General features: G+C 43.3%; 1 protein-coding gene across 1 annotated transcript; it reads right to left on the bottom strand.

Annotated features, from left to right (window-relative positions):
* Positions 1-226: 226 nt before the first annotated feature.
* Positions 227-16,755, bottom strand: LOC113453408 (vomeronasal type-2 receptor 26-like). The gene is made up of 5 exons (XM_087927658.1): positions 16,594-16,755; positions 15,158-15,259; positions 8,341-8,568; positions 2,270-2,396; positions 227-1,074 (listed from the first exon to the last, which is right to left on the bottom strand). The coding sequence occupies exons 1-5, from the start codon at positions 16,753-16,755 to the stop codon at positions 227-229; spliced, it is 1,467 nt and encodes a 488-aa protein (XP_087783784.1).
* Positions 16,756-18,746: the final 1,991 nt, after the last annotated feature.

Genomic DNA, 18,746 nt, shown 5'->3' on the forward strand with positions numbered 1-18,746 from the left:
TACTATTTATTGTTTTAATCTTTCTTCCTTTTTCTTGATTGTAAACTGCCTAGAGTCATCAAGGCAAAATTGGCAGTATTTAGGTTTAATAAAAAAATAAACATTAAATGATTAAGACCTGTTAATCAAGCCTACTAAATGACATTTTTGAAAAGAATAATAGATTTGTAAAAGTCATTTTTAATTTTATTTTGACATCAAATATTCTTTGGTATTCAGATCTGGTCTAAAAATGATAATGTAACATTTGGGGCTGAAGAGGCAGACCAGCATTGTATGCTAAAATGGAGAAGACCTGAACAGCCACCATGTACTTCCCTTTGGTGCTCAGGTAGGCTGCCACAAAGGACACCCAGACACTGCAGAAGACCAGCATGCTGAAGGAGATCAGCTTGGCTTCATTGAAGGCCCCAGGGAGATTCCGGGCCAGGAAAGCCACAGTGAAGCAGATGGCAGAGAGTAAGCCCATGTACCCGAGGGCAACATAAAACATGGAGACCGAACCTTGATTGCATTGTAGGATGATCTCTTTAGGTTGAGAATGCATGTCGGAGTCAGGGAATGGGAGGAAAGTTTCCAACCAGATGCTGCAGATGATAACTTGGAGGCCAGAATAAGAAAGGACAATGGAGTTGGCCAATCTCTTCCCCAGCCATCTCTGCACTTTATTCCCTGGTTTTGTGGCCAAGAAGGTTAACACCACCATGATCGTTTTGGCCAAGATTGAAGAAATGGCAATTGAAAATATAATGCTGAAGGCTGTTTGTCGGAGGAGGCAGGTCACTCTCCTTGGCCGGCCAATGAATAGGAAGGAAGTCAAGATGGAAAGCACGACAGAGATCAGGAGAATGCAGGAGAGGTCCCGGTTGTTGGCTTTGACAACTGGTGTTTCCAGAAATTTAATGAAGATCCACAAGCCAAAGCCTGTCATTAAAGAGAGGAATAAGGCAATGGCAGTCAGGATAATCCCCAGATTTTCCTTATAAGAAAGATAGCTTTGCATCTTGGGATTACAGTGAACTCGACTGATGTTTGGATGTTGGTCTTCTGGACATTGGGTACATTTTTCTGCATCTGAAAAAGAGCAAGAGTAGGATCTCCCTTTAACATGTCCTTTAATAAAATGCATCCAGCTCTATTCTGATTTGCTAGTTTAGTTCATGTGTGGGTGCTTTAATCTGGCTTGTGATCATAGCAAGAAGTAGAGAATGGAAGATGCACAGAGAGATTTCATTAGTGTCTGGAAGCAGCCAAGATAGTTTTGTGACTCTTGGGTTGTGAGGAAATTGGAATCTCTAATTGTGGCTGCCCATAAAAATGGCTCCCATCAAAGAGGGATCTTGGGACAATCTGATCAATCTTCTTCCAAAGACCCAATCAAGGTTCAAACAATATACACTGGAATCAGAAAAAAAAACCACTATACAGAACAATAAGGCAAACAGTAATATGAAACATGGAAGATGTGAGGTAAAAGATGAAGAACAAGAGATATCATCTGTCTCATAGTACTCAACCCTTTCTTATCCTGTAACTTTATTCATAATTTGTAACCCAGTTTACTTGACCAGAATACCAGATTAACCTCCAAGATAATATATCAGTGAAATACCACGCATGCATCACCACAAAATCTAAAGAACCATAAAGCCTACAAACTTGAAATTTGGCATGAATGTTCTCCTTGGTTTCCAGGTGCTCACTAGGAAAGGGTTTTTCAAAATGACCATCAGAGCATTAGTATTTCCTATATTATTATTAACACGCTCTGATGCTAAGGATCTCTATTCTCTCTCACCACCTGAAAAGAAATCTGTTTCAAATGCAAAACACAAGCAGAGGAGAGGAGTTTCAGGTTCAGTTTCAAAGCACCAAGAGCTTTAGTACAGAACAGTTGAGCTAAGCCATGCCCAGGCTTCTTGCTGTCTCCTTCTTGCTCACACATCAAATACAATTTCAATTTCCAAACAGCCCTCAACTCTCTCACACACTGACAGGACACTAGCCAGATGAATAACATTGGATGCTGGTAGGCAGAGGCAGAGTTTTTTCCCCTTATTTTCCTCCCCAAAAGCTAAGCCTGAGCACCTAGTTTGTAGCAAAGTACAGGTATTGAGCTAGTTTCTTATAAATCAGTATGAAATAAATGCATCTTTGATCAAGATTCAAAGGGATGAGTCCCACTGGCCAAGTCTTCAGAAATGCATGCTCATGGAAAATGTCAGGGTCATTGTTCTCCCCCCAAATACTTTCTCCTGCCATCACCTACCTTCCATGGTGGAGATGGTTCCTTCTGCACATGGATGACAATTGTAACAGCAGATGGGCTTCCCTTCCTGAGCCACCTTCATGAATCCAGGAGGACAGCCTTCCACACACCTGGAAGGAGGCAGGGGCTGGGCAAAGACAGAAAGAAATAACATCCACAACATGATTTATTGTATTTCTTTAAAAGGTAAAAAGAAAAGTTGGGGATCTCCAAGGCTTAGCTGTGCTCAATTTGAAGCCTTAAAAAAACAACAACCTTGGAGCGCATCCAACTGATTTGGCTATTTGGCTGCTTGTTGCCTATTTATCCTCCTTTCTATCAATTCTCACACACAATTTTTACAGAATACAGAATAACAGAGTTGGAAGGTACTTTGGAGGTCTTCTAGTCCAGACCCCTGCTCAAGCAGGAGATTTTATACCATTCTGGATAAATGGCTATCCAATTTCTTCCTGAAAACCTCCTGTTGTGGAGCACCCATATAGCTTCTAGAGGCAAGCTGTTCCACTGATTGAGTGTTCTTACTGACGGTAAATTTCTTCTTAATTTTAGCTTCCTTTCTCTTTGATAAGTTTCCATCTGTTACTTCTTGCCTTGCCTTCTGTTTTGGAGATTAGGATGACACTTTGTTTGTGACAGCACCACAAATATTGGGAGACTTCTATCATGTCACCCCTAGTCCTTCTTTTTGTTAGACTAGACATTCTCAGTTCCCAAAACTGTTGCTCACATGGTTGAGCCTCCAATCCCCTAATCTTTTTGTTCCTCTTCTCTGCATCCTTTCTAGAATCTCATGTTTTTATAGTGTACTTTTTCAATGTACATGATCAAGGTAAAGTTGGATGGATTTTCTGCTTTGGTAAAATGATTCGTGTTGCCCAATGATTTAAATCTTGCTTCCTCGCAGATAACTGATAGACACTTAACTGGAATCATTAAGGATATTTTTCTCAGACCCCTGAACATGTAACCAATGCATAGGTTACCTCTCAGAGAACTGAGGTGACATCCCTGCCCCAACTCTGTAATCCTCTTGGTAAGACCTTCAGAAAGGATAGTGTTGGGTATATTGATACACCAACTAGGTTTGGGTGAATAAATATATAAACCTAGGTTTAAGTGTTTGTAGCTTTAAGCACCAAACTGCAATGTAATAAGATAATTAAGGGTGCGGTTACAACCTGCAATAAAAGGCAGTGAGAGAAACGTACCTGCCCTGGCCTGGTCTGCCCTGTTCTCTGCCTGCTGCCTGCTGTTTACTCCTGTTTGAGACGTCTGCTTGTTGGCTACTGTGCTGGATACCGTTTCTACTGAACAAAAGGACTGTTTACTTGGTGAGCTGATATCCTGTGTATACTCAGCGTTGTCTTTGAGAGAAAGGTATCGGAAGGAGAAGATTTACAAGCAGATAAAGACATTGTACTGACTAGTTTAATGAACTAAGTTACTGGATGGATATATTGGATAATGACATATGGACTGATTGACAATGCTTAAACTCTAAATGAATTAAATAACTATTTAAAACTACAAACAGTGTTTTTGTCTCCAGTGTGTGTATACTCTTGGGCCCAGCCTCTCTCTCATTTGGCTGCCTGGCTTGACTGCTGCTGTGCACTCTGCTTGGGGGTTTGTCCCCAAACACTAACATTGGTTATGGGCCCAGCAGTGAGCACAGTCTAACTAACCAGGATATACCAGAGAGATTTTTGGGGTGAGTTGCACATTACTGTACAAACTGTTTGTTGAATAGTTATTTATCTGAAGAGCAATGGCACAAGTAAATTTGCCAAGTCTGTCCATGATATCCAGACTAGATGGAACAAACTATGTTTCATGGTCAATGAAATGTAGTTTACTTCTACGAAGAGAAGGTTTGTGGGACATAATAACAAACCCTCCAGATGTATCTAATTTAGATCCTAATGATGAAGAGGATGCCAAAAAGATACAAGACTATGAACGAAAGAATGAGCAGGCTTTATGCATCATAGGACTAACTCTCTCAGACCAGCAACTGATACATATCCGTGGAGTGGAAAATGCTGCAAACTGCTGGGAGAACCTCAAGAAGATTTATGTTCAGGACAGTGTAGGAGCTCAGTTTGAACGTGACCAGCTGAGAGAAGATAAACCTAATAAAGAAGAGAAATTATCTTCAAAGCTTGAAAGAAACCAACTTAGTAAAGTAAAGCACCCGGAAGAAGAGAATTTATCTTCGACGGCATACACAATTAAAAAGTGTTTTAATTGTGGAGGCAGAGGACATTTGGCAAGATTCTGCAGAAAAGAAAAAAGCCAGAATGTAAAAAAGCCAACGAAATCCTTTGAACTAGCCACGTTTAGCAACTGTGATGTGAAGAATGATTTATGGGTGGTGGACAGTGGAGCATCCCACTGCATCACGAGAGATAAGACAAAGTTTATAAAAATGTCAACAAGCTCTCAGCATATATCACTCGCTAACGGCTGGCACCTCAAGGCCAAGGGTGAAGGTATTGCATATTGTCCATGCTTAAACCAGAATATAAAAATGTTGTATGTACCACAGTTAAAGATGAACTTACTTTCTGTAAGAGTATTAGATAAACTAGGTTATGTAGTTACATTTAAGAATAATAAGTGCATACTTGATAAAGATAACAAAAGGGTAACTGCAGCTTTAAATGGAACATTATATGTCTTACATGATAGTAAGAAAGGAGAGGCACAGACTGTATTTAACAATATAAAGCCTCATAATGAATGTATCCATTTATTGCATAGGCTTTGGGGGCATGTAAATTTTAAAATGCTAAAACGTACAGTAGAGTTATCTGAAGGAATAAGGTTAAAACCCTGTGATAAATATTTGCGTTGTAATGTCTGCTGTGAAGATAAGAGTAAAATATTGCCTGCAAATAGGCTAAATGGTTTCAAAACTAAAGAACCGTTAGAAGTAGTATTTGCAGACATTATAGGTCCAAAGAAACCCAGTATGGGGGGTGCTCGGTATATACTGAGCATTATGGACCATTACTCTAGATATGGGTTTTGCTACTTAATGAAAAGCAAAACTGAAACATATCAACATTTCTTCAACTGGTTAAAGTTTGCAGAAAGAAAGACTAAACGGCAACTGATAACCCTGGTGACAGATAATGGTACGGAATTTGTTAATAGCAAATTCCAGAATAGTTTAAAGGTAGCTGGAATAGAGCACAAGAAATCTGCACCATACAGACCACAACACAACGCATTTATAGAAAGAAGAGGCCAAACACTACAGGCAATGGTTAGAACAATGTTAACTGATTCTGGATTACCTGATTCTGTGTGGGGGGAGGCTGCAATGTGTGCTAATAACATATTGAACAACGTTGTTAACACAACTACTGGTGAAATACCATTCACCATGTGGCATGGCAGGAAGCCTGATCTGAGTTACATGCACACATTTGGTGCACCAGCATGGGTGCATATCCCTACACAACTCAGGCGTAAAGGGCAACACAGAGCTAAACAATTTTTCTTCATTGGTTACCAAGCTAACCATAGGGCATATAGATTTTGGGAGAAAGGCACATCTAAGGTGTTATGTAGTGCCAATGCCCAATTTCTAGAGCACGTAGGATGGGATAAGTTAGAACAGGATAACAATAAAGAAGTAATTATTGAATCCTATAGAAATCCCATTAATTATCCCTGTAACTTTAAAAATAAAGTAAAGAGAGAAATACAGGAAGAGATAGAGCCCATAAAGGAAGAAATAGCTGAGCAAGCGGAGGAACATGAACAGGTAGTAATTCAAAAAAGTCCCCATACAAGCCCTGTAATTCCCAGAAGAACTACACGAATATCTAGACCGCCTGATAGATACCAGGCTAACACAGTGTGCCAGGTTAATAAGGTTCCATATACTGTGGATGAAATAAAAATGTATCCTACTAAAGATAGGGAAAGTTGGTATGCAGCAATGAATAAGGAATTGAAATCCTTGAAGGATATGAAAGTTTATGAAAATGTGAGATTACCTGGTGATATAAAACCCATTGGCTGCAAATGGATTTTTAAGATAAAAACTGATAAGGATGGAAACATAATCCATAAGGCAAGATTAGTAGCCCAAGGTTTTAGACAAAGTGCCAATGACTATGATGAGGTATTTGCACCAAGTCTTAAAGCAGCAACATTAAGGGCAGCTTTAGTGTGGGCAGCAAGCAAGAAATATATAGTTAACCATTTAGATGTGGAAACTGCTTACTTGCATGCTCCACTAAGACATACTGTATATATGAAAAAGCCTATTGGATTTAAAGGTGAAAATAATAATGATTGTTGGTTGTTAAAAAAGAGCCTTTATGGTCTTAAACAATCGGGCTATGAATGGAACCAGTATATTGTAAAGGAACTGAACAATATAGGTTTTAAAGCTGGTTTAGCCGATCCATGTCTATTTAAAAGGGAGACAAATGGGAAAATATCATTATTATTGTTATTCACTGATGATATTGCCTTGATTACTGAGACTAATGATGAAGCAAATAAAATAATAGCGTCATTAGGTAAGAAAATAAAAATCAAGCAATTAGGGGAGATAAAGAAATATCTAGGTTTAAATATACTGAAAACACAGAAAGGTTTTAAGATATCTCAGGAAGATAAGATATCTAAATTGCTAATAGATTATAAGATGGAACTTTGTAAGACTGCAAAGACTCCAATGAGTCAGGATATTTGCAAAATGGATACTCAAAGTCCCAAGTTTGATAAGGTATTATATCAATCTTTGATTGGTAGCTTATCATACATTAGCAATTGGTCAAGGCCAGATATAGCTTATAGTATTAATCAGCTGGCACGACATAGTAATGATCCGCTTCAATGTCATTGGAATTCATTGAAGAGAATCTTAAGATATCTTAAAGGAACATTACACAATGCACTGTATCTAGAACCAAAAGGTGATCTCATACTGAGTGCTTATGCAGATGCTAGTTTTGCATCAGAAAGAGACACAAGAAAGTCGACTTCAGGAACAGCCATAATGCTGGGTAAGACATTAATAGGTTGGAAGTCAATAAGACAACAGCATATAAGTTTGTCTACTATGGAGGCAGAATTCTCCTGTTTATCGCTATTATGTACTGAATTGATTATGTATAAACAAATGATGATTGATATGGGTATAACTGTAAATTATCCTATAATTGTACATGAAGATAATCAGGCAGCAATTCAAATGGCCACAAATATTGCTGTAAAAACTAGAAGCAAGCATACGGATTTAAGGTACCTAAACGTTAGACAATCTGTAAAAAGTAAAATGATACAGCTGGAGTACTGCATGTCGGAAGACAATATAGCTGATAATTTTACTAAAGCCCAAGGTGCCATTAAGCACCTAGAGAGTTGTGAAAAGTATGGGTTTAGATTGTAAGGGTATTATATATTTATCTCACCCAAAAGGGGAGAATGTTGGGTATATTGATACACCAACTAGGTTTGGGTGAATAAATATATAAACCTAGGTTTAAGTGTTTGTAGCTTTAAGCACCAAACTGCAATGTAATAAGATAATTAAGGGTGCGGTTACAACCTGCAATAAAAGGCAGTGAGAGAAACGTACCTGCCCTGGCCTGGTCTGCCCTGTTCTCTGCCTGCTGCCTGCTGTTTACTCCTGTTTGAGACGTCTGCTTGTTGGCTACTGTGCTGGATACCGTTTCTACTGAACAAAAGGACTGTTTACTTGGTGAGCTGATATCCTGTGTATACTCAGCATTGTCTTCGAGAGAAAGGTATCGGAAGGAGAAGATTTACAAGCAGATAAAGACATTGTACTGACTAGTTTAATGAACTAAGTTACTGGATGGATATATTGGATAATGACATATGGACTGATTGACAATGCTTAAACTCTAAATGAATTAAATAACTATTTAAAACTACAAACAGTGTTTTTGTCTCCAGTGTGTGTATACTCTTGGGCCCAGCCTCTCTCTCATTTGGCTGCCTGGCTTGACTGCTGCTGTGCACTCTGCTTGGGGGTTTGTCCCCAAACACTAACAGATAGAATAGAGTCTTTTCCCCACCTTGTTTAGCATTTCCATCTTTGCAGTAGCATTCAGCTTGATCACCAACTTGAAATCCAAGGATCCCTGCCTTTCTAGACTCCCGACAGTCACTTTGCTAACAGACATATTGCAGAAAACCATCCAGTTCACAATGTCCAGGTCTGCTACCAGCAATCCATCCTCATTCAAATATACCCCATCAATACAATTATTATAAAACTGAGAGGTTTGAAGGAAACGATGAAGCTGGAATGGAAGAGAAAATGAGCAATGTTACATAGAATCAGAAAGCTCTCTGGAAAGCCGTCTACATTTGAGCTGGAATGAAGGATCCGTACTGAGGAATATAGAATAAAACTCTTGTTAAAAGAAAGCAATATGAAAAGGATGGTGAACAGAGGCCACCTCTTCCCTTTCATAATTGTCACTGCAGAGTTGCAAAACCAACGGATGAGCTGATGATGTCCAAAATTAGAAACTCTGAAGGAAATGGATATGCACAAGCATTCTGAAGGAGTTTTGCCAGTGAAGCCAAAATTAAATCAAAGCTCCCACACAGAAACAATCCTGTTAACAATTGGTCAATGGGCAGACAGGAGGAGAAAATGTTTTGCTCACTTTGGGGGTGACAATTTGTCCTTTGCTCTACTATCAGGTTGTGCTTATGAACCTCTGCAGTTGAGGTGATAAATGCACCACTTGGCATGGAGAAGAGAAGAGTGGGAAGGGACCTTGGAGGTCTTCTAGTCCAACCCCCTGTTTAGGCAGGAAGCTCTATAACATTTCAGACAAATGGTTATCCAATCTCTTCCTAAAAACTTCCAGTGTTGGAGCATTTACAATTTCTGAAGGCAAGTTATTCCACTGATTAATTGTTCTAATTGTCAGGAAATTTCTCCTTAGTTCTAAGTTGCTTCTCTCCTTGATTAGTTTCCACCCATTGCTTTTTGTCCTGTTCTCAAGTGCTTTGGAGAATAGCTTGACTCCCTCTTCTTTGTGGCAACCCCTGAGATATTGGAACACTGCTGTTGTAGTTGAGCAATGAGAGGCTAGACCAGGGCTTGAATGCAACAAGACTTTATTGTAACAATAAAGGACTGAACGTGTTAGCCCTGCCTGGAGCAGGCTCCCAGCGATCAGTAACTGGCCGGACCCTGCAGCTGGCTTTTATAGCCGGCTGTCGAGGGAGGCCAGCCAATGAGGGACAGCAAACGCCCCCGCAGCATGAACGGACCTGGGTGGGGACTTTGGCAAGTTCCAGGGACATAACACCCCTTCCCCCCAGATGCGAACACGCATAGTCACTTAAATAAGCGGGTGGCCTGTGTTGGCGCCCCGAGCGTCGTAACTCCAGCGAGTTACCAAGTGTCTCAGAGTTCAAGGACCCCGGTGGGGTTGGAGATGTGGTGCAGTCTCGCTCTGAGGGTGGTACGGGTACCGGCATAGTGCTTCTGGTCGGTGATGACGTGGCCCCGTCTACTGGTTCTGTTGGCGGACCCCTCGGGCAGTCCCGGTCTACTGCCTGCTCCTCTGGTCCGGGTGGTGGTGGCGAAGAGAATCTGGCGTGGTCTACGATGGGAGCTTGGTGTGGCACCTGGGGTTCGACCTGAGCCCATGATCCGGCACTGGCGAAGGTACCCTGTCGCTTCCTTAGCTGGTCCAGGTGTCTTCTCCAGATATGGCCGTCTTCCAGCTGGACTCGGTACGACCGGGGACCGGTGATGGCTACTATCACTCCTGGGATCCACAGTGGGTCTCCAGCATAGTTCCTAGCGAAAGCATGTTCCTGCAAGACAAAATCTCTGACCCCCGTCACTGAAGCGAGAGGGGTGTCAGGGCAATAGTGAGGGTGGAGCCTATCCAACACAGTTCTTAGGCGTCTACCCATCAGAAGTTCAGCAGGGGATTTGTTGGTGACCATGCAAGGGGTCGAGTGCTGGCTTAGCAAGAAGCGGGAGAGTCTGTGATGCCAATCTTCTCTGCTGAATCTGGCTAACGCTTCTTTTGTGGATCTAACGGCTCTCTCCGCCAGTCCGTTGCTGGCAGGATGGAAGGGGGCCGTGAAGATGTGTCGAATGCCAAGATTTGTGGCAAAACGGCTAAATTCTGTTGAGGCGAACTGGGGGCCGTTATCCGAAACTAGGGTATCAGGTAGCCCGTGTGTTACGAATAGGCGGGTCAGAGCCTTGGTAACCGCTTGCGTGGTGGTCGTGGATAGTTGGGCCACATCGATCCATTTAGAGTATGAATCTACGACCACCAAGAAGGTTTTGCCGTGTATTGGACCCGCTAAGTCAATGTGAAGCCTTGACCAAGGCGCGTTGGCGCTCTCCCATTTTGTGGGGGTGGTGACTGGAGGGGATGGTCTGGATTCCTGACAGGGTTGGCATGAGCTTACCCACTTGATGATGTCGTCGTCCAAGCCAGGCCACCAGACGTAGCTCCGTGCCAACGCCTTCATCCGGACGATGCCCGGGTGGCCCTCGTGTAGAGCCTCTAAGACTGGAGTGCGAAGTGAGGTCGGAATGACAACCCGGGTGCCCCACAGCAGGCAGCCCTGTATGCTAGACAGTTCCTGTTGACGGGTCTTAAAAGGTGTGAATTCGGCTGTGAGGTTAGAGCCCGGCCACCCCCTCCTCACCCAGTCCAGTACCTGGGCGATGGTTTTGTCCGTCTTGGATTTGGTGGTGATGTCGAGGGCGGTGACAGGAAGGTCGAGCTCGGTGACATCGAAGATGGCATGGACCGGGGCCGGGTCTTCCGCTGGAGCTGGCAGGGGGCAGCGGCTGAGGGCGTCAGCGTGGCTTAATGTTTTTCCTGGGCGGTGGATGAGCTTGTACGAATAAGCCGCCAGGAACAGGGTCCACCTCATCATTCTGGGAGACAACACTTGGGGAGTCTGCTTGTCTCCAGAAAGAAGACCCAGGAGAGGCTTGTGGTCCGTGATTAGCTCGAAGTTGTGGCCAAACAGGAATTCATGAAATTTCTTAACCACGGCCACTGCGGCTAAAGCCTCCTTGTCAATCTGACTATAGTTACGCTCTGTTGCTGAGAGCGTTCTGGAAAAGAAGGCGATTGGTGCCTCGGAGCCGTTGGGTAGTCTGTGGCTTAACACGGCACCAATCCCAAAAGGGGATGCGTCTGCGGCTAGTACCAGCGGGAGGTGTGGGTCAAATTGAATAAGGACCGCGTCAGATGTGAGCAGTGATTTAACTGCGCGAAAAGCGGTGTCTTCCTTGTGTCCCCAGTGCCAAGGTGCTTTTTTATCTAAGAGCCTGTGTAAAGGCTCTGCTACTGATGCTTTGTGAGGTAGAAATGATGCATAAAAGTTCAATAATCCCAAAAAGGCTTGAAGCTCGGCTTTAGTGGTTGGCGTGGGTGCCTCATGAATTGCTTTGACCTTGGACTCTAGGGGGTGAATGCCTGAGGTGTCAATTCTATAGCCCAGAAAGTCCACCTGTCTAGTGGCAATGGCACATTTCTCTTTTTTTAATTTGAGGCCATGCTGTCTGAACCTGTCTAACACTGCTCTGACTCTCTGGAAGAGTTGGGGTCTGTCCCTGGCCGAGACCAATATGTCGTCGAAGTATGGTACTACACCAGGGAGGCCCTGAAGTATACGCTCCATGAGGGATTGGAAGATGCCCGGGGCAACACTTACGCCAAACTGGAGACGCTTGCACCGGAAGGCACCCCTGTGGGTCACAATGGTCTGCAGTTCGGCTGTTTGGTTGTCAACAGGGAACTGTTGATACGCTTGTGACATGTCCAATTTGGCAAAAATGTTGCCAGGCTCAAAGGTATGCAATAAGTGCTGAATGACCGGGACTGGGTACGCGCTAACTTGTAGAAAGTGGTTGATTGTTGTTTTGTAATCTGAACAAATTCTCAGGCTGCCATCTTTTTTAAGGGGTGTGACAATTGGCGTCTCCCATTTGGCGAAGTCTGTCGGCTCAATGACCCCTTGCTTTAATAATTTATCAAGCTCTGCGTCCAGTTTAGGCCGAATGGCAAATGGGACTCTACGCGGTTTCAGCCGGACTGGGACCACTTGGGGGTCAACTGCAAATGAGATGGGGGTACCATTATAACACCCTAACTCATTGCTGAATACGTCTGAGTAGTCAGTGAATAAGGAGTCAGTGTCAGAAGCTGAGACAGCATGGACTCCTGTTAACCCTAGGCCGAGGTAGGGGAACCAATCAAGCCCCAGGAGACTGGGGAGGTTGCCGTTAACTACCACTAGAGGCAGGTGGCCTTTGAAAGCTTTAAAATTAACAAGGAACTTGCCTTTGCCGAGTACTGGAATGTCTTTTCCCTGGTAATCCCTCAAGGAGATCTGGCACTTCTGGAGCTGGTTTCTGGATAGTCTGGGCTGGATTTTCTTGAGGGTGCTCCAAGAGATGATTGAGAGCGCTGACCCCGTGTCAACCTCCATACGACAAGGTTTACCTTCTAATAAAATGGAGAGTGTTATTTTACTAATAGAGTGACAGGTGTGGTTAGCATGGTAGCAAGTGTGACAATTTAGTACTTGCCTTTGGGGCCCAGAATGGGAAAAGGAAGGAACCTTTTGTGCTGAGTTGTGCGCGGCCTGGCAGACTCTAGCGATGTGGCCTTTTTTGTGGCAATGGTTACAGATGGCACCCTTGAATTTGCACATAGCTCTCGAGTGAGGCCCGCCACAGGAGAGGCACAGGATGATGTGTTTGGGTGCGCTGATGGTTTCTTGCCTGGCTCCTGCTTGTGGTTGTTTGGCATGGGTGAGGCGGTTGATGTCTGTTTGATCGTTGGGATCGTCTTCGTTGACTACCTCTTCTGAATGAACTGTGGCGCAGCTTTGTTTGGGAATGGGACCTTGAATTTCAGTGGCTGACTGGGTTGCCAGCTCTGCTGCCAAGGCTTCCTCGACGGCCTGGGAGAGGTTGAGGTCCTTCCTGGCGAGTAGTCGCCTTTGGAGGTGAAGGTCTTTGACCCCGCAGACGAGCTGGTCGAGGAGCATGTCATCAAGATAGTTCCCGAACCCGCAGTGGAGTGCTGCAGTCCTCAAGGCAGCCATATATTGGTTGACGGTTTCCTTTTCCGCTTGCTTCCTCATCCGGAAGGTGAAACGCCTCGCAATTTGTGATGGTCTGGGGGAGTAATGATTGGTGAGAACCTCTAGCAATTCTGCCCAGGGGATATTCTTTAACTCACGTGGAGCAACGAGTGCTGTGGCGGTATCGAAAACGATGGCTCCACAATAACTGAGGAAGAATGACTTTTTTCTGTGCTCCCCAGCATCTGCCAGACCAATAGCGTCGATGTAGTGGTTAAAACGATTCTTGTATGACTCCCACTTTTCTTCTTCCGGCTTGAACGGTGGGAAGGCAGGGTTGGAGTTCATGGTGAGGACTCCTGCGAGTTATGCTGTTGAGAAATCACTCTGGGACTACAAAATGGCACTTAGTGCTCTTTGTCAGGCTAGTGACTACAGCTCTGGAGAGGCTCCACAGAACCTCTCTACTCTCTCTCTCTGGGCTACAATTGTGGCTAAGCTGCAACGGCTGTTGGCAGCGTTTTGAATTTCGCGCTCCTGGAGAGCGTAGGCGGTACTGGCTAGCCGCCTCTGATAGCGCTTTGAATTTCGCGCCTGCGTAAGTGTCAGTGACTCGGAATAACAGCACCGCGCTGTATTCCGACAAAGAAATCCAAACGACAGCCGTTTGAATTTCGCGCTCTTTTGTGTTGAGCGGCTGCGGCTCGCAGCACTTCACTTTCCCCTGTAGCTTGCTAACCAAAGCGGCTACAGATGCTTATTACTTTCGCTCTTACTGACCGAGCTCTCCGGCGGCGCGGCTGCGGCTCAGCAGTTTTAGTGATTTCAGCTGTTGCGGATTGCCTCTGGTAGCCATCCCATCCTCGTCGCCAGTGTTGTAGTTGAGCAATGAGAGGCTAGACCAGGGCTTGAATGCAACAAGACTTTATTGTAACAATAAAGGACTGAACGTGTTAGCCCTGCCTGGAGCAGGCTCACAGCGATCAGTAACTGGCCGGACCCTGCAGCTGGCTTTTATAGCCGGCTGTCGAGGGAGGCCAGCCAATGAGGGACAGCAAATGCCCCCGCAGCATGAACGGACCTGGGTGGGGACTTTGGCAAGTTCCAGGGACATAACAACTGCTATCAGGTCATCCCTTTCTTTTTGACATACTAGACATACACAATTCTAGCAACCGTTTTTTAAATGCTATTTATCTTGTTATTTAATGTAACATTCTTCAATGTTGCTCCTTCTAAACTTCGCATTCTGACCAAGCTTCAGCATGCTTAGGTAATCTCCAAGTGGGCTCAACGACTCTCTGAAATAATGCAAATGACTAGCTATATGTAAAGAATAGAAATCCTTCCATTCCCATCATCCAGTCAGAGTTGAAGAAGCTTCTTGGAGAAGAAGCTAAACCTCTTCAAAGAAAAACAAGAAAGTCCAGTTGCCCCTTGAAAAAGCACCCTTGGTACTTTGAGACAAGTTTTCGGCTGCTTAATATGCACATCACACTTTCTTAGACTATGTGTGTGGGGCACAGAAATGTTCCTGCTTGTAAAGAAAAGAGTCCAAGAATAAAGAGGTGGAGGCCAAACAATAGATTTACCAAGAAGCTATTAAAAATGAATCTTTTAATTACAAAGGAAATAAGCAGGGTGAAACAAATGCAAAAGGGAGAACAATAGAAATTTAAATTTAAATTTTATTTTCAAAATAAGTTATTACCAGCCATCAGAATCATTACACAGTTCCTACAATTATGAAAATGATTCTCAGCTGCCTTGGAGAGATGTGCGATAGAGAAGAAATACCTGCCATGGTTTCAGCAGGATCGGATCCATCTCCTCTTTCCTCAGAGCCTCCAGTTCTTCTCTCTCCCTGCACCGTCTCCAGACTTTCACCGAAAAGGCATCCTTAGTGTAAGAACACAGGAAAGAGTTTTTTGCAAGGACTTCCATGGTGGAATCCAACAGCAGATATCCATCATACTTTATGATTTGATTTTTCTTCATAAGAAAGGAAAAGATACTATGGATGCCTTGAGTGGGAAAGTAATCGTCTGCCCAGTAAATACTGGACATGAAGTCCCAACAGGTTGTGGTGATCAGGAGTTTTCCTCTAAGAGCTTCAGTAAGACGTTCAAATATATGTTCCATAATTACAAACCCTATATTGAATGTATTCATGTCTGTGCCATAAAAAAAGACCTTCACCTTTCTCCAATTTTGGTATAGATATATGTCTATGAATACTTTTTGAAGATCTGGGGGAAAGGTTTGTGATAAAACTGGGCAAATGCCATTCTTTATCAGCATGGAAGACAGTGTCTTCATGAACCTTTGTCCGTTCTCAGTGTCTGGAGCAAGGAGACCCACCAAGGTCCATCTGAAATGGAGGACCAACTTCACCTTCCCTGGGTTCTGGATTCCTTCAGCAGGGAGCATTGGGTAGAAGAAAGGAAGCTGAGTTTTATCACTCAGAATCTGGGAGATAAAACTATAACTGATCTAAAAAGGAAAGGAAAGTTTATTTTATTGGAGACCCATAAAACCAAAAATCTAGACTTAATGGAGGAATTGTCCACTCCTTGCAATAAAGGAACTTTTGTAGGAATTCCCTGGTCATTTTGATTTTACATTGCTTCTCTTCTCGCTTCAGTGTAGCAATTTGTTCTCGCAAATGGCCAGTAGACATGCAAAATCTGTAGTAAGAATGCCATGCAGGGGATATATGTCTGCTCAGATTCTTGTCTCCCATTCGATAGAACGTTCATCCTTACTTTATACAATTCCAATTTTAGAAAGGGACATGGTGGCTCAGTGGCTAAGGCACTGGACTTGTCAATCAGAAAAGTTTGCAGTTCGGTGGTTCAAATCCCTAGCACTACGTAACAGAGTCAGCTTCCGTTACTTGTCCCAGCTTCTGCCAAACTACCATTTCAAAAGCATGTAAAAATGCAAGGAGAAAAATAGGGACCACTTTGGTGGGGAGGTAACAGCATTCCATGCACCTTCAGCATTTAGTTATGCCGGTCACATGACCATGGAAATGTCTTTGGACAGTGCTGGCTCTTCGGCTTTGTAATGGAGATGAGCACCACCCCCTAGGGGCCAGAAATGACTAGAATGTATGTGCGAAGGGAAATATTACCTTTTATACTAGAACTTTGCTCTTTGTTTATAATAGAAGATGTAAAAGAGCCTGGGCGTTGCATGACTAAAAATGCATCTTTTCAGCTAAGACACACCTGTGGGATTTTGTGGGTGCTTAATAGTGTTGAAATCTGGATGGAGATGTCAGTATCAGCCTCTTCAAGAATGGCTACTGTGTTTCTCTGCCTTCCACAGCTGTAGTTGGGGACATTGGCCTCCCCCTCCGAAAGCAGGTCTAGCAAAGCCTCTGAAGTCATTTGTGTACTGAAATAATTGTCATAGATGTTGTAACCCAGGGTGACATTGGACAAAATATTGGGACTCTGGTTGATTTCTTGGATAGTGATAAGGAAGGACAGCAATTTCCAGTGCTCTCTTGCTCCTCTCCTGAAAGTATGAATACATTGCAACAAAATCAGTAGAAAGCATATTGTTTTGGAACAATAATATTTTAATCCTCCCAAGACTGAGACTTTTGAGAGCATTTCATTATATATTTGAATGGATTGTTTCCAAAAAATGCCTCTAGTATTTAAATGGGAGTCTTTCAACATATTTTATTTTAAGATGATGAATGCTTCGTGTCTGAAGTAATCTAGTTATTATTAACTTTGGCTTATTTTTCTTTGATATTTAATAAAAAATAATGTAGAATAAAAGTTGAATTCTAACAAGAAAAGAAAAGGAAGGAATAAAAAAATATTGTTGCATTTATCATATACCAAATCCCTCTTTTCTAATTTATTGTTCAGAGATCCCAAATGAGTTTCACACATGTATGGAAAATCAGTTGTGACCTGGGATTCTTCCTTTTACTTAGTGAATTCTGGATCAGAATAAAAATTACTACAGTAATTTCTCTGTATTACTGCAGAGGCAAAAACAACAGTCTTGCATTTTTGTACCCGTGTTGACCCCTTGAATGGAGCAAAGAAGGAGCAGAAGAGAAGAACAATTTTCTCTTCTCCATCCACAGTCCAGCTGTGTTCAGAGGATATGAAGAAAAATGGATTTTGTTTTTCAAAGTCCAGAAAAGGAAAAGATCTCTTCTGATGATTTACTTGAGAATTTCAGACCAGGCACATCAGCTGCAGAGTGGAAAATGGTTCCCCAAGGACAAAATGAGATAGAAAGAGAGAAAAGTTCACAGATCAAAGGGACCATTCATTGTAAGAGAGGAGGCTGAAACTTTAGAAGTCAGAGAGGAATAGAGTGTCTCTCATGCAATGCAGGAAATTTGACTTACATAAATAATACAGTTAAAGGAAATGCATTGAAGCTTAGGTATTCAAAATCAGCCTTTGTTGCAGAGACTATGCCACCAATGAGAAATTCTTCTGGCTTATAATGGTTTCCTGTGTCCAGCTCATCCTTCCTCAGAGTCTGGGAACATTTGGCTTTGAGCCCCGCCAAGACTGCCTGAGGCAGCAGAAGCAGCAACACAACTTGTGTTCCCAATAGCATCTCTAGCCTTGCATCTGTTTTGAAGAAACAATGATGTGAAGAGGTGGTGGAAATCAAAACCTTCTTCCTTCACGAGTTTCTTAATCCAGAGTCAAGCCAAGGCTTCACATCTGAAGGGCAGGAGAACAAATGCAGTACCTGCCTGTCCTTAAAACCTCCTCAGGTCTTCTCCTTCTCCAGAGACATTTCTGTTCCTCCCAAGATGTCCCAATGAAAAGATATTCACCAACAAGCTTTGATGTGATATCAAGGTGAAAACATGTCATGGCTGAGTTGGTGTGACATCCACAAATTTTCCAAAATGTCTTTAGGGATTTAGCATCAAAACAACACCTGAATCATTATCATTTGGATAATGGCATGAAGGAGAGACTTCAACTCTCTAAACTCTGAGTGAGTCAACAGGCAGATGCCCAGTGAGTGAAGAAGTCTACATAGGTCCACAACAGGGGGTCAAAATGGCAAAAAGAATATGGAACTTTTTGCGACACTTCCGGTTGTCGGCTTCGGTGACAGCAGGGATTCGCCTCTCTGCGATCCCTGCTGTGCTAGCCGCCTTGGTGCCTCCGATCCTGATGGATTTGGAGGCTAAGGCTGCCCTGTTGGGGCAGCTGAAGATAGGGGGGATCCGGACGGGGGTGAGGGGCATTGCAACCCCCCCCAGCCGGCAATAACCCCCTTCTCTCAAGAAGGTGCAGCGGTGGTCTTTTATGGCCACCATAAAGAAGCCGGCAATTGGATAATAAAGAATGCGCAGGAGGGAGAAGGAGTTTTCTTTTTTTTT

Source organism: Pseudonaja textilis, chromosome 2 (assembly GCF_049901715.1).
Source record: "Pseudonaja textilis isolate UNSWEBS1 chromosome 2, rPseTex1.2, whole genome shotgun sequence".
NCBI lineage: Eukaryota > Metazoa > Chordata > Lepidosauria > Squamata > Elapidae > Pseudonaja > Pseudonaja textilis.

What these genes read in the sequence shown, in the direction of transcription:
- LOC113453408 (XM_087927658.1), bottom strand. Translation starts at nt 16,755, where the DNA reads ATGACTTCAGAGGCTTTGCTAGACCTGCTTTCGGAGGGGGAGGCCAAT. An exon ending in GCACCCACAAAATCCCACAG is followed by an intron (nt 15,260 to 16,593) that starts GTGTGTCTTAGC and finishes TCTTACACTAAG; the next exon opens with GATGCCTTTTCGGTGAAAGT. An exon ending in AACCATCTCCACCATGGAAG is followed by an intron (nt 1,075 to 2,269) that starts GTAGGTGATGGC and finishes GCTCTTTTTCAG; the next exon opens with ATGCAGAAAAATGTACCCAA.